Genomic DNA, 15,162 nt, shown 5'->3' with positions numbered 1-15,162 from the left:
TTAGAAGCATGGCTTTTTATTAACCCAAATACATGATGGTAATTTCAGAATCTTTTTGTGGACCTGATTTATATAAGTTAGTTTTATGAAATATAATAGCCTTCTCCTAATCTACCAGTGCAAAGACATCTTTGTGTAACAAAATGTTATGAGTGAAACCTGTAAATTTTCTTTTTAAAATAGTATTTGTTTATCTGGTTTTAAAGGTGCCTTTGTCTTATTCCCGTAATTAAGTTTGGAGGCCTACACTGAATCTACAGATCTGTTAATACAATGCTGTTTCATTCTTTGCCAAAAGTTAATTTTTATTATTATTATGACATGTAACATCAATGAAAATTTATTACAAATGTTTTGAAAAATCAAGTATGCTCAAAGTTGAAAGAGTCTTGCAGTGAATATCTTTTCTCATTACTGACAGGTGTCTGTTAGTCCATGACAGTCTGTATTTTCTTGAGCAGGATTGAACTGGTATTTGCTGTTTGTGTCATTTGTATGTCATATGTGAAAGATTAAATAACAGTTATTTCTTTCTATTTTTTTTGCGACCTAGTGAGAGGATTGGGATTTGGGAATAAAGGAGAGAAAAGAGTAAATTTTACCAGATTCTACAATTAATTTGTCACATCATGAAAGTTGAGTGTGGTTATACAACCAGAACAATGAGGTTGATGTTTCAAGGAAGGGTGTGGTAATATCTGACTTGCCTCTTCCTTCACCCATTTCAGCCACAGTCAGTGAACACACAATGCTGCTAGAAGGAACAGCCCAGCGGCCACCTCCAGGTAGCTCTGGACCTGTAACGGGAGCTGAAATAATGAGAAAACTTTCCAAAACCCACACCCATAGTGACTCTGCATTAAAAATAAAGGTGTGTTATTGCTGTTGTTGGTTATTCAGACTTCAAGAGAAGACCTAAAATTTTGTTATTTCGAATTTAAATATTAGCTGTCCCCCCTAAATATTGAAATGATTCATTATGTTGAAATGAACTTGATTAGTAGCTTTTAGGAGATATATATCTATATCTATATCTATATCTATATATATATATCCCCCCTAAAAGGAATATATTCCTTCCTTCCTCCCTCCCTCCCTCCCTCCCTCCCTCCCTCCCTCCCTTCCTTCCTTCCTATACTCGGGATTGGACCCAGGAGCACTTAACCACTGAGTCATATTCCCAGCCCTATTTATTTTGAAACTGGATCTTGCTAAATTACTTAGGGCCTTTCTAAGTTGTTCATGCAACTGCAATCCTCCTGCCTCAACCTTTTGAGTGGTTGGGATTACTGGTGTGTGCTATCATGCCTGCCAGTATATGTATTTCTTTGAAGACTGTTTGGTCAGTAATTACTCTTGAATAAGATATGCTTTAACTTCAAGCCTTCATGCTCTCCTTTGACTTAATTAAATACAGTGTTCAATAAAGTTCAGTGTTGAAAATGTCATTTGTCTTGTAATATCAGTTTTAACAAGAAGCCCTTTAGGCAGTAAATGATCAGTATATGGTTTGGATTAGGGTTTTTATGACTTTGGCTATGTGGCTTTGCTTTGAGAAGTTCTGAGGATGCTTAATAAGAGACAGCATGTAGCCAAATGGCTCGACATGCCCTGGTAACAACTGTGTTGGCTTGAATCCTGTTCTGTGCCTGATAAGCTCTTCATTGCATCCTGTGTCGGTTCCTCTTCTGCCCGATGGGTTCAGTGCTAACTCCTCTGTGAGAAGTAACTGAATTAAGAATTCAAAAGTGCCGAGAAGAGGATTGCCACTTAATAAGCTTGTGTTGTAGTAGGTCATTTTTTCTGCTCATTTGCTTTTCTGAATGATGAAATCAATGGTTAATAATTTTGCTTTCTTTATTTAAAAGTCTACCTACATTTAGGGGACTGGAGTAGTATCTCAGTGGAAGAGCACTTGTCTAGCACATGTGAGGCACTGGGTTCGATCCCCTGTATAAGAATAAATAAATAAAATAAAGTTTTGTAAAAAGTCTACTTACTTCCATACGCAGAATCCATAAAATAAATAATTGATAGCCAACATTAAAATATAAAATTTCTATATTTTATAGAAAAAAATGTAAACAAAATAGACACATGGCAAAATACTTTTTTCCAAAAATATAAAGAATTTGTCCTAATCACTAAGTAAAGGCCAAACACCGAAAAGAAAAAAAAAAATTGTTAAGGACATAAACAGGCAGGTCACAGAAAGTGTATGTACACATGTGAAAATATATTCTCTTATAAATAAATATAAATTAAAATGAGATTTCCATTTTTTCCCTATCATATTGGAAGACTAAAACCTTTCATAATGTACATTGTAGGTGAAGATGTAAGAAAACGGACTCATGGTGTCAGAGTGTCAGATTATAAGTGTAGTGTGAAGAATTTGGGGAAAGAAGTCAGGGATTACAACTGACTATTCCCTTGTAGGTGATATTAGTAAATTTTCTTCTTTTGTGAGCTAGAAATTATTTCCAGCTTTAGAGAATTTGGGAATTAAATAAAATAATGCACAAAACATGCATTATTTTGTTAGCATGTGTTTCATATGTTGCAAGTGCCTGTCTCTGCCTGCATGGACACTCTTCCTCCCCTTTTCTCCATGTAGAATGTACAGCCCTTTCTGCTTTCCCTAGAGGGTTAGGACTTCACAGGGTTTCACAGCACTGTGAGCCTTTGCCTCCACCTCCTGCTCCTATGAGAAGGTTCCTTCCAGGTAGGAGGAGTCTGTGATGACTTCAAATAAGAAGCTGTGGGAAGGTGGTGAAAGTAGATAGCTTTCCATTCATAAAGTTTCTGTGAGTTCCTAGACTTTGCTTTTGATGGTATCTATCTTGTTACAGATCATTTTCAGTAAATATATTTTTTACTTAGTTTTTGTGTAAGGGTGACTGTCCCTGGGTATTACTTTGCTGGTTCAATAAATAAACAATGATGGAAGGAATTATATCAGGCCACTTTTTTCTTCTGGCACTAGGGAATTCTCCACCAACACCTTACCCCTAACTTTCTGAAGCTCTGTTGCCCTGTCTCCTGCTCCCCAGGTCTTAACTAGCATTTGATTTCCCACCATCTGTTTGATAGGCTGTGCTGTGGACTTTGAGTTGCTTCCTTTAGGAGGGAATTAATGATACATGGCTAAAATAAGGCAATATGCTTCACTATAATATCAACAATAAAAGTGGCCCTGTGTAATGTACTGTGGAACATTATTATTACCGCAGAACATTATTGTTATAGTACCTGCTCACAGGTATCTCCCATTTATCCTGTCCTGGTGGACACAGTCATTTTGGCATCAGTGTGCAGAACTGCTAGCAGTAATGGCAGCGGTCATGGTAGTTATAGTTCTCTGTAGTCATTTTTATATGCATGGGAAAGAATGCTTTGTTGCTCCTTCTAGGGCATTCATCCATATCATTCTCTGAGCTACACCAGCGGAGACACTGCCACGGATTCCCCAGTGCATGTTGGACGCACAGGGATGCCAGTAAAGGAGAGTCCGAGGAAGGAGAGCCTGCTCAGCTACCTGACCGGCAGCTTCCCCAGCTTGCACAACCTTCTGGAAGGCACCCCTCAGAGAAGCAGTGCAGCTGTGAAAAGTAGCTCCCTGACAAGAACAGGTGCCTCTCCTATATGTGGCCATTAAAACTTTACTTTTTATGGGGAATTTTTAAAACACCGTTCTTAAAATATAATACTTTGGTCACATAACTAATCTTTCATATAAATATTACACTTTATTTTTGAGAAAATGCAAGACAATTGTGTTCTTCCTAAGTTTGGTTGGTTTATATTTTTAAATTGTAGTGCCATCTAAAGTCAACATGAGCATGTGATATGGGTTTTGGCCTGACCAACCAACGTAGAATGTCTACCCTGTTAAAGTAAAACTAAGCTGTTTATTAATGCCTTAGTATCAAAATGCCAACATCATGCAGTGAGAGTTTGAAAACATCTGGAAAGAAGGGCATTTTAACCTTTGTGAAAATAATTATGTGAATCATACTTTCTGTCTCTATGTGCATAAGTAATTCTGTGCTCAGTAAGACCTTAATTTTAGGAAATTCAGTGGCCACCGACATGCTGTCTGAGCATCCCTTGCTGTCTGAGCCATCGTCTGTGAGTTTCTATAACTGGATGTCAAACGCTGTGGGTAACCGAGGTGGGGCAGTGCAAGAATCTCCTGTCACAAAATCAGGACACAACAGTCTTCCAACAGGTATTGGATTTTCATATTATTTGGTCTAAGTGGCATACCTACTTATAGCAAAATCCTGTTTTTCAGAGGACAAAAAGTGTTAGACATTTAAGTACCATTTGGTTGAAATTACCCCTTTTATAAATGCATTTGATAACAGAGTTAGCAGAAAGGATGGTGAGCAGTCACAGTTGCCCTGTGTGCTTGTAGAAAGGCAGCTACATCAGATGCGAGTTGTGTAGAATTTGAAGAGTTTAATATTTCCATTTAGTGTGGCGGTGTTGCTTTTTCAAAACAGAAAATGAAGCCATTGAAAAGAACGCAAAGTCTAGCATTATGTACCTACAATGTGGAAAATATTTTTGGATTACCCAGATCCTTCGGAGACATAATCATGCAGTGAGAGTTTGAAAACATCTGGAAAGGAAGACAATTTTAACCTTTGTGAAAATAATTATATGAATCATACTTTCTCTCCCTAAGTGCATAAGGGATCCAGATCCCTTTGAGACACAACTATTATTTCTACCATCTTTATAGTTAATAAATGTTCAGTGAAGTCTAAAGGAGTACTAGAAGAGTAAAGTAAGGTCCTTTCCTCAAGGAGAGAGACCAAGGAGGGCCATGTGTGTATGTAGGAAGAAGATGGCAGGCCATTACCCAAGGAAGTAATGGTAGCTATATCCAGAAATACACGAAGACCTACCTTTCCTTTTCTGTTTTTCCAAGTTTACTTAATGTATTATTTTCTCATATATAACATATACATACATATGTATACTGTGTGTGTGTGTGTGTGTGTGTGTATGTGTAAAGAATAGCAAAGTAGTCTTTGATGCTGCTTAAGGAAGGCAGGTAAAAATCCATGTACCAACTATTTGAATTCCAGGTAGATCTTCAAACACACCATATGAAAGAATGAAAACTGGTTGATGTGTACGACTTATTCAGCCCTTTTTCTGGCTGGCATGAACCTCCTTTAATCTGGAGCTAAGCTTGGTTCTGACTGAATGCGGGTTCTTAGCACTGGCCCTTGACTAAAGAAGGTGAAAGAGAGCTTGATGCTTCTATCTGGTGCTAGTTGCACATCATCCAGAGAGAATGTAGTTTAAATTTCAAGAGAACCAGGAAGGAACGCTTCCCCTCTGTCATGAGAGCTTTGCCTGCAGGTTAAATGATAAAGAGTAATTAGAGGAAAGAAAGTGTGCTATGTTATCTCCTTCTGCCCCAGGGACCCTAGCTGTTGCCCCGCTTACTTGATTTGGCAGCCTGCTACTGCTGTAAAATTCTACATTTTGGACTGATAGGCCCTACTATTGTATAAGGATGACTGTTATTTTCTGAAAATTTAATTTTCATTAATAAATCAATCATCTATGTAAAATGACCTGAAAGTACTAATGTTTTTTACTTAAATGGTTTGATAATGTCACTACAGTACTTTCAAAGAATCTACCTTGTTGTGCCCTTTTATGTTTTTATTCACAATAATTTACATTTTATTACTGAAATTTTATTCTGTTAGGTGTTGCACCCAATCTTCCTACAATACCCTCAGCCTCGGATTTCAACACTGTCTTGTCTAGTGACCAGAATACATTGGATGGGACACATTCTCAGCATAGCACTAGTCAGGATGATGTGGCAGGTGTAGAAGAAGCTAACCAAGGGTTTCCTGCTGTTCAGCTAGCTGATGCACAGGTGAGCCAGTCTGTTTTCTGTAATTATAATGATTCCTTCCTTGGCAATACTTAGCCACTGAAACCATAAAGCATTGTGTACGTTGGAGTTCTAGTGAGAATTTGTATGCTCTCCTGTTTGCTAAAAGCCTCCATGCAAATAGGAGGAGCTTTAAAACAGTACATTGAACCGATGTGATTCTGCAATCTTTGTAATGTTTTGAATAACCAATAAAAAAATAAAATTAAAACTGAAAAAAAAAATAAAAAATAAAACAGTACATGGATTAATTGTAAATGTATTTAAGTATCTATAGTTGACCATTAGAGAAGAGAGCCTCATAGTAATATTTTTTGTTATTTTTAACAAATTGGCTGAATGACATCACTAGAAAGTTTAATCATTCCCATGGTCTTTGGTACAGTGTTAAGAGTAAGTTCACTTTATGGAGAGAACAGTTGGGAGATAGTGATCTTAGAACAGAGAAATAAAGTATACATTTAGAAATATAGAAGTAGCCATGTGTTAAATGGTTGAATTAGAGTAACTAGAATTGAAAGGTGAGTTATTGAAATAGTTCACAACAGAGGTAATGAGACCCTGAGCTTCAATGGTTCTGGGTTTGAAAAGGTAAAGGAGAAATATTACGGAGATCTCCTTTAATCCATTAAAGTCCCATTTCCCAGTTTTGTTAATTTTTTCAACGAAATTGACCCAGGTGCATTAAGATAGGTTGGAAATTATAATGTAGAACTTACATATTAATAATATTAATGACATTATTAATGAATATTGTCACTAATCATTTAGTTATTACTTCCCTCAAAAGAGTAGAAAAAAACCATAAATATCCAAAGTCACCATAAGTAGTATATGTGGGCTCAGTTGAAGTTTTTATAGGTGTGCCATAAATGGGACAGTAGATTAAATGGGGAGCATGAGGAGGAAAATCCTTTGGAACGTGCTTTTTAGTTGGACCAGAAGGCAGCGGGAGGTTGGGGCAAGAGCGCTGAGTACTGAGAGGCATCATTTTGTCATGAGAAGGCTGGAACACATCCACATACCTAACCAGCCAGGGGCAAGGAAGAGCTGGGGATGCAGCAGACGGGCAAACGAGGTGTGGGGACCTGAAGCCAGCCGCAGAGACGAGAAGGGACCTTCCATCAGGGTCTGGGGCAGGCAGTGAGGGTGGTGCGCGGCCCAGGAGTTGCTGCCACTGCTCTCCTCAGCCTCCTCCTGACTCCCAAGGAACATTCTTGCTCACTATTTTTCCTGAAGCTCAAAAACCCCGTCTAAGGGACAGGTGCCATTTATTCATGAGAACCAGGTCTACACTTTCATTTATCTGAGGTTGGTCCCAGTGACAATATTATTTCCTCCTCAAAATTCAAACCATCCTCCTAGCCATCTTTATCACCAGTTTATTCTCCCAGCTTGATCCTCTGTACTCACTAGGGCTTTGGTTTCTGACTGAATTTGGTGTGCACATTATTAGCTTCAATGTTTCTCTCACAAAAGGAGGTCATTTATGTATCGTTTATGTCAGCCATTAAAAATTTTTACGACGTTTACTTCTCTATAATATGAGTAGTTTTTAGGGACTTGCTAATTTTCTTCTTTAGAAAAGGGAGAGTAGGAAAAGGGTATTTTGTTTGTTTGTTTTGTTGTGTGCAGTAGATTCATAGTAGTATTAGTGTCCAGTATGTGGTTTTTAGAGATACTGTTACATACACGATTCTAAAATCCACCAAGAACATTAATATTAAATAGTACAGTAACATATTGTGTAAAGTGAATTCTTTGTGGAACACATATGGAGGTTCCTCCGAAATATTAGAAGTACCAGAGGCTCCAGCAATATCCCACTACTGGTTTTAAATGCAGAGGAAATTAAATCAGTATGTTAGAGAGACATTGATGCTCCCGTGTTCATTGTAGCATTATTTTCCTAGAAATGGAAACAACCTGTGTGCCCACCCACAGAGGAATGGGTAAAGAAAATGTGGAAACTATACAGAATGGAATACTATTCTGCTAGGAAAATAAGAATAGATCCTGTCATTTTCAACAATGTGGATGGAGCCAGAGATCATTATGTTGTTAAGTGAAATAAGCCATGTACAGAAAGACAAGTGCCATATGATATCACTCATACGTGGAATCTAAAAACATTGTTCTAATTGAAGTTGAGAATAGAACTGGTGGCTTCCCAAGGCTGGACGGGAGGAAGGGGAGGGGTAGATGAGGAATGGTCAGTTAACTGATACTAAGTTATATTTGCATAGGAAAAAGAAGTTCTGGTGTTTGGCTGCACAGTAAGCTGACTATAGATGATGATAATGTACAGTGTATATGTTTAATCTCTAGGAGATAAGATTTTGAATGTTTTCACTAAAAATAAATAAGATTGGAGGTAGAGATAGATATGTTTACCCTGATTTGAACATTACATGATATATACATGTTTTGAAACATTGTGTAGTACCCCATAAGTATGTAAAGTTTTTATGTATCAGTTAAAAAATTTAAAAATTGGGTGAGATGATTTAGACATGTGTGAAGTCTGCACTGAATGGGTAAAAGACCTCACCAGTGCTCCCTGGCAGATGGCAAATAGTGCTGAAGACCTAGTTGCAGGTTTGGGTTGAGTTAAAGCGCCAGTGAAAGATGTCATTTTCTCTTGGTGTGCTTAGATGCACAGCTTTGGGGATAGGTATGATGGACAGCAGAGGCAGGAAGAAAAAACTAGGTGAAGAGATGTAGTCAAGGAAGTTGCTAAAATGTAGTTTAAGTCAAGGTTATGGAGACAAAGAAGTCACATACCTAAGTTAACTAACGGTGGGTCCGGTTTTCTGTGTGGCTGATGAAGTCATTCAGAATGATAATTTGAGATGGCAAAGAAAAAGAATTCAGTCAGAAACCAACCCCCTAGTGACTACAGAGGATTAACCTGGAGCATAAATTGATGATTAATATTAAGAAAGATGGAGGATGATTTCAGCTTTGTAGAGGGAAGAATTTTCCATTAGGATTGATGTAGGATAATTGAAAATGTAGATTTGGGTCTCATTGAATAAGTGTACCTGTCAATTTAGATAGGATTTTTAAGCATCAGGGCAAGACCACTGTGGGAGAACATACTATGAGAGTCAGGAGGTGGCTGAGCAAAGCAGAGTACAGCACCTGAGTGGAGTTGTGGGAGGAGGAAAAGAACCGTGCAGCAGGGTCAGTAGTTAGAGATTATAGTGCCGTTCTGCTGGACACCTACAGTTGCTTCTGCCGGATAACCTGTTAGTGACTGGGAAACTTAGTTAACTGGAGATTTAACCAGAGTAATGCAGTTCCATAAACACGATTACAATGTAAAAGAAGGACTGTTAGAAACAAGTGTTAGATGACTATTACAACCAAGCAAGTGTTCGTTGTCTTTCAGGTCGTTTTTAAACCTCTTCTGAGTCATACAGGCATCCAGTCACAGGACACAGTGCCACTCTGCTACCGAATGTACTTTGGAGAACACCTTTCATTTTCGGGGACTTTGGACTGCCTCAGAGCAGATATTGTGGATTCAGATACAGCAAAAGAGAGAAAAGGCAAAAGAGCAAGAAGGTATCTTTTTGCATTTTGTTGTATAATTTTGTGCAAGAATTGTACCTCCTGTTTGTCTTTTAACTTTGCTTTCTTCTAATCCTAGTGAGAAAACGATTCTAATATCTTATTTAGAAGATAATTTCTATTTAATAAAGTAGGCACATTTTAAATGAATTAACTTGTTCATTATGTTAACTTATTGAGAGGTCTATTTTAAGACATTTTAATACCATGCTGGCACACATACGAGGGTTGTCTGAAGTGCATTTCTTGATAAAAGCATTCAGTGTTACCTTGGCCTGCAGCAGTGGGGTATCTGTGGCCTTATGGATTGCAGTTTCACATCTGTTTAGGATTCTTCACTTGCTGTCTGAGTTGACTTGCAGCAGGTGGTGTTTTGAATTAGGAGCAGCATGGAGACCTCACTGAGAGTGCAAGCCATCCGAAACTGAGCCAGAGCCTGAGTAACCTGGTGGGAGACAAGCCGTCTTGTGCTGCCATCTGTATTCTTAAACATTGACAGTCTCTTAACTGCTTCACAGGCAGTGGGACGCCCACTAACAGAACCTAACTGATCTTGGACCTTTCATGAGTAGGAATAGTGGGGTGGGGTATGATCCCAGGTAGCATTTGTGACTAAAAGTTTATGCAGCCTTCAGTTAATCCTATTCATGCGTTTGCAAGGTGGTAGATTAGAAGTAAAGAGCACTTTTATTCAATATATAGCTAAGTAAAATATATTTTTCACTTGAAATATTCTTTTTAATACTTTTTATAACTTAACAAAATTAGATTTTATAAAATTTCACAGAGTGATATAGAGAAAATTGTGGATTTCTTAAATTTTGTTTCAGGTCAGAATATCTGAGGATTTCTAATATCACAGGAACACCAAAATTGCCTTGTCTTTTCTATTAAATACAGGACTCCTTGCCATTCACAGTAGAGTGGTACCATGACAGTAGCCACAAAAGCTGAGACTGATTTTAATTAAAGGGAACGAAGTTGCTTTTAAGACCTTGAAATATTTGTTAAAACATTAGAAGTTTTATGTTAATTTCACATGTATAGAGAAATGAAAAAGTAACACTTAATACATTGTAATATAAAACATTAGAAATGTTGAGAATTAAACTTTATTTCTTTGTAAAACCTCTCAAAGGGTATTTTGCACAGTTCTTTCCTTCTCACTGTACAACGTAGAATACTGAATGAGCATCTTCTCTGGAGAAATGTCGTACTCCTTTATAAGCAAGGGTCAGTTGGTTCCAACCCTTTGTCTTCAGTGTCAGGAACTGTGTCTTGGGTAGTGTCAGCAGTGTCAGCAGTGCTTCCTCTGGATGTCTTCTTACTTCCCGCTTTCCTCTGTAGGTCAGTGCGTTTACCTTGCCACTTCCTCTGGCTGCACGCCTAGTTTTTCCCCAGAGTGAATGAATCAGCATTCCTATGGTCCCATGGTCCTATGTCTTTTCCCACCCCATTTATACTGAGTTGAATTTCTCTACTAGTATTACCAGTGTCTTTGTTTAATTTTCATCTTTGTTATCCAGCTTCTTCAGATTACTTATCTTTGTAAATATCCTGAGGATTTATCACTGGGAAACCAGGGGCAACACAGCTAACTGCTGTGTATAGACTGAAAGCAAATGTGCATTGGCCAATCACTGACAGACTGAGCGAGTCATAGTGATAAATGTCTGTTGTTTGTATAGTGAAGACCTAGTAGCAAGCCTGTCCTCAGAGAAAAATACCATAGTGATTGAAGTTTATTCAAATTTGAACCTAGACAGCAAAATATTAATACCTATATGTACTCCCTGTTTAGGGTTGAAAGATCTGAGCTAAACTTGTATTTCTATTTGTAATAGCTGGCTTTCACAAAATTAAATATATTTGTATGTGCATGTATCTGTTCATGCACACATACATTATATACATATCCATGCATGTGGATCACATGCAGGTGTTATGGAATCTATACATAATTAGACAGATGTGGATTACATATACATGCAATTAGATTCTAGTCACAGTCTTCTTCTTTTCAGGTCAGAGTATCTGAGGATTTTCTAATGTCACAGGAACATTGAAATCCCCCGCCATCCTTTCTATGAAGTGCATGTCATACTGGTGGAGATTAGACCTTCCTCAAACTACACTTCCCTTTTATGTTCCCAGAGAGATTCTGTGCTCTCTGAACTGAATTACCTTTGGTCTAGTTGAATTTAACATTCCTTTTAATTTTTCTGCTATCATCTCAGTTCTGAATGTTGTACACTCTCACAACAAACTCGTTATTGGCTTTTATTTCTCAGATCTCCTATAATTCCATCTGAAACTCTTATTACTTATTTGGAGACCTTAAGTGCACTGTCCTTTTCCCGTCATTAATTTCAGTCTCACCTGGTTTTGTTTTTGGAAGCACATTGTTCATTGTGCAAATTTTTGTACATTACTTTTGGGTCCTAATTTCTTGTGAAACACATGTAACACTCCCACTAGGCTGTACAGCCAGGGCAGTTATTAAACATTTAGCATAGAGTCTGGAATGTAATAGATTCTCATAAATGCCTTCTTATCCCTGCTGTCTCCAGTCAAAGTAGTTTCACATACTAAGGATTAAAACATATTTTTGCGTTTTAATTGTGTGGGTTTTTTTTTTTATGCTGAGCCCATGCCAGCTGTTTGTCTCCAAGTGTTCAGTCATACTCTCAGTTGTTTGGCTTTTTTCCCCTTTTACTTGAGTTTCCTGGCTTTAGGATTTTCTTGCCACTGTTAAAAATTTGTTTTAGATTCTTACTTTGCAGTTCTGATTCTCATTATCAGAGTTTTCCTTTTCTTACCATATAGTCAGCATTGAATGTGGGCTTCCTCTAAGGTTGTGCAACTTCATGAATTACACTTGGATGCAGCACTTTTCTTATTAAGTAAGCAATATTAGTATTCATTAAGGAAGTGCCATTTTAAAATTGTAAATTCTTTAATTGGGAACATTTTCAAAGCACCTTTTGTTTTTTGTTATTGTTTGTTTGTTTGTTTTGGTAACTGAAAAGGTTGATGTTTAATTTGACCTATGTGACTGTACAGTCAGAGTACACATGAAAAGGAGTGGGAAAATAACCTTTTTAAAAGTTTTGATATTTGAGATTGTTATTGGTAGTTGTTTTATGGAAATTTGAGATTCGGGGGCTTTAAATTAAAATTGAGCTTCATATTCTTATACAAAAATCTTTAATTAGGATTTTCCAAAATAATTTTTGTACAAGATTTTAAGTATTTTTCATGTGTATTTCTTATTTTCGTTTCAGTTGCTTTTCCTCTCCACGTGAAACTTGCTAAAGCATGCCATGGGGGTTTCCTTTCTAATGGCAAATAAAATTCCATTAAATATGAAGAAATTAAATATGTAGTTTAGTACAGAGAGGGTGGAGAGGTTAAGCGATATGTTCTAATTGATCTGTGATTATAGAACTATCATTTCTACCATTGAATGGCAGGAAAGAATTGTTTTATCCCTTCATTGAAATCATTTCTTAGTGTAGGAAGACTGACTTTGACTTAGTAGTTACAGAGTAAAATCCATAGGGAAGACTGTCTAGTGAAAAAAACCGTAATCTTGTTGGCTGTCTTGCTTAAAATTATTTATATGGCTTATGCCATATTTCACCTTGGAGATTAGTCTGCTTACAAATTTATAAAGATGTGTAGTTCTAGAAAAAGAAGTAAAGCCTTGTCCTTTTTTTTTTTTTGAACTCTTAGGCAAGGGCACGTGAATCTTCCTCCGCTGGAGTTCAAGCCAGCACTAATGTTGGAAACGTTTAGCATCAGTGCTGTGGTAATGGAGAAGTCTGTATGCACACCTCAGAACTCCACCAGTGCCCTTTCCTTCCACGATCTTAACAAGCGCTATTATAATACCTTCCACTGCAACTTCACTATTTCCTGTCAGTCAATTAGCCAGCATGTAGATATGGCTTTGGTTCGTCTCATTCACCAGTTTAGTACAATGATAGATGATATCAAAGCAACTCAGACTGACATTAAACTTAGCAGATACACAGCCGGATCAGCTTCCCCAACACCCACTTTCAAAACCAGAAAGCATCGAGATTTTCGTTCTTCTGACTTCAGCCGCAGTTCTAGAGGAAGTCTTAATGGTGGCAGTAGAGTAAATAATGCAAAGAACAAACGGACCAACAATGAGAATAACAAAAAGGAATCCCGGAACAAAAATTCATTAGGCAGATCTGAAAGAAGAACTTCAAAAGTGTCTAGGAAAGGTTCAAAAGATGTGGTGGACCACATGACTATTCATATGGATGACTCTGATTCAATCACAGTGTCAGAACAAAGTGAGCCTTCGGCTGAGTGCTGGCAGAACATGTATAAGCTGCTTAACTTCTATTCACTCATCTCTGATCCAACAGGAATATTAGAAAAATCTTCAGAAACATTTGGACCTGCAGGTAATAGAAATTTTAGTGATTTAAAATTATCTGTTTATAGAATAGCAGTAATAAAAAGAATATCAAGTTGTTCATCCTGAAAAATGTTTTGGATGGGTAATTGAAATGCAGAGAAATTTGACACTGGGGCTGGGGATGTGGCTCAAGCGGTAGCGCGCTCGCCTGGCATGCGTGCGACCCGGGTTTGATCCTCACACCACATACAAACAAAGATGTTGTGTCCGCCGAAAACTAAAATAATAAATATTTTTAAAAAATTCTCTCTCTCTCTCTCTCTCTCTCTCTCTTAAAAAAAAAAAAAGAAATTTGACACTGCCAGGAGAATAAATAAACATTGCCTTCCGTTTTCATACTGCCTTGTTTCCCATCTTTCCTCTCTCACATAGGGTGCTCTTAAGGGATTCAGACAAACTAGATTTCAAATATCTGGCTCTGCTATTTACTTTCAGTAGGAACTTAGAAAATGTTGTTTTGAAAAGATTAGATCATTTTGGTGAGGAAGAAGGCTTGTTGCAAATGTGAATGAAAGAAAGATGAGATGGTATATGCAATGTCCTTCCATTTTTCAGTTTTCAGGTCTAACAGTGTATTTCCATTTACTTATAAAGGAGTGCGGAGCCCTACAGAGCCAACATGTAAAGTTGTGTTTGAGAATGAGCAAGACACCAACAGTTTGACCAAGACACAGAGGAAACGTAGCTTGGTAAATTCTGAGCCTCAGCACGTTACTCTAATAGTGTTTGGGATTGGAATGGTGAACCGCACACATCTAGAGGCAGACATTGGTGGGCTGACAATGGAATCGGAACTAAAGAGAATCCATGGCAGTTTCACCCTGAAGGAAAAGATGAAAGGTATGCTGGGATCCTCCTACCATAGTGTTGCTCTGCTCAAGAGAGCCAGTGGGCCAGAAGTCCCACTGGGCCCCTTTCCTTCCAGAGATGAGACTCCAGGTTCTGTGGTTGAGTCCTGAGAACTCTGAGTGTAATTGAAGACCAGCAGGTTGAGGCAGCTCTGATGTCAGTGAAAACATTTGGGAACATAAATATCTAGCTAATGTGTTTAATACCAGAGGCACTTTATCTTTGAAAATCTTTTAATGTCCACTAGTAAGAGTTATCTAGTAACTGAAAATATTAAGAAAATAAGAAGTTTGTGAATTATTTTATAGCTTTTATTTGTTACTGCTATAGTAATTTTATAACCCAGTACTCA

At 37.6% G+C, this 15,162-nt stretch overlaps 1 protein-coding gene across 6 annotated transcripts in view; it reads left to right on the top strand.

Annotated features, from left to right (window-relative positions):
- The window catches only part of Bltp1 (bridge-like lipid transfer protein family member 1), a 192,073-nt gene that overhangs the window by 99,264 nt on the left and 77,647 nt on the right, over positions 1–15,162 (top strand). For all 6 annotated transcript variants that reach the window (XM_076864403.1, XM_076864404.1, XM_076864405.1 and 3 more), the window contains exons 42-48: positions 729–871; positions 3,413–3,632; positions 4,073–4,231; positions 5,736–5,911; positions 9,324–9,499; positions 13,241–13,947; positions 14,556–14,801. In XM_076864403.1, coding sequence (XP_076720518.1) covers positions 729–871; positions 3,413–3,632; positions 4,073–4,231; positions 5,736–5,911; positions 9,324–9,499; positions 13,241–13,947; positions 14,556–14,801 — 1,827 coding nt within the window. The remainder of the gene's footprint in view (positions 1–728; positions 872–3,412; positions 3,633–4,072; positions 4,232–5,735; positions 5,912–9,323; positions 9,500–13,240; positions 13,948–14,555; positions 14,802–15,162) is intronic.

The sequence above is a fragment of the Callospermophilus lateralis genome, chromosome 8, assembly GCF_048772815.1.
Source record: "Callospermophilus lateralis isolate mCalLat2 chromosome 8, mCalLat2.hap1, whole genome shotgun sequence".
Taxonomy (NCBI): domain Eukaryota; kingdom Metazoa; phylum Chordata; class Mammalia; order Rodentia; family Sciuridae; genus Callospermophilus; species Callospermophilus lateralis.
This window is presented reverse-complemented; position numbering and strand designations above follow the sequence as displayed.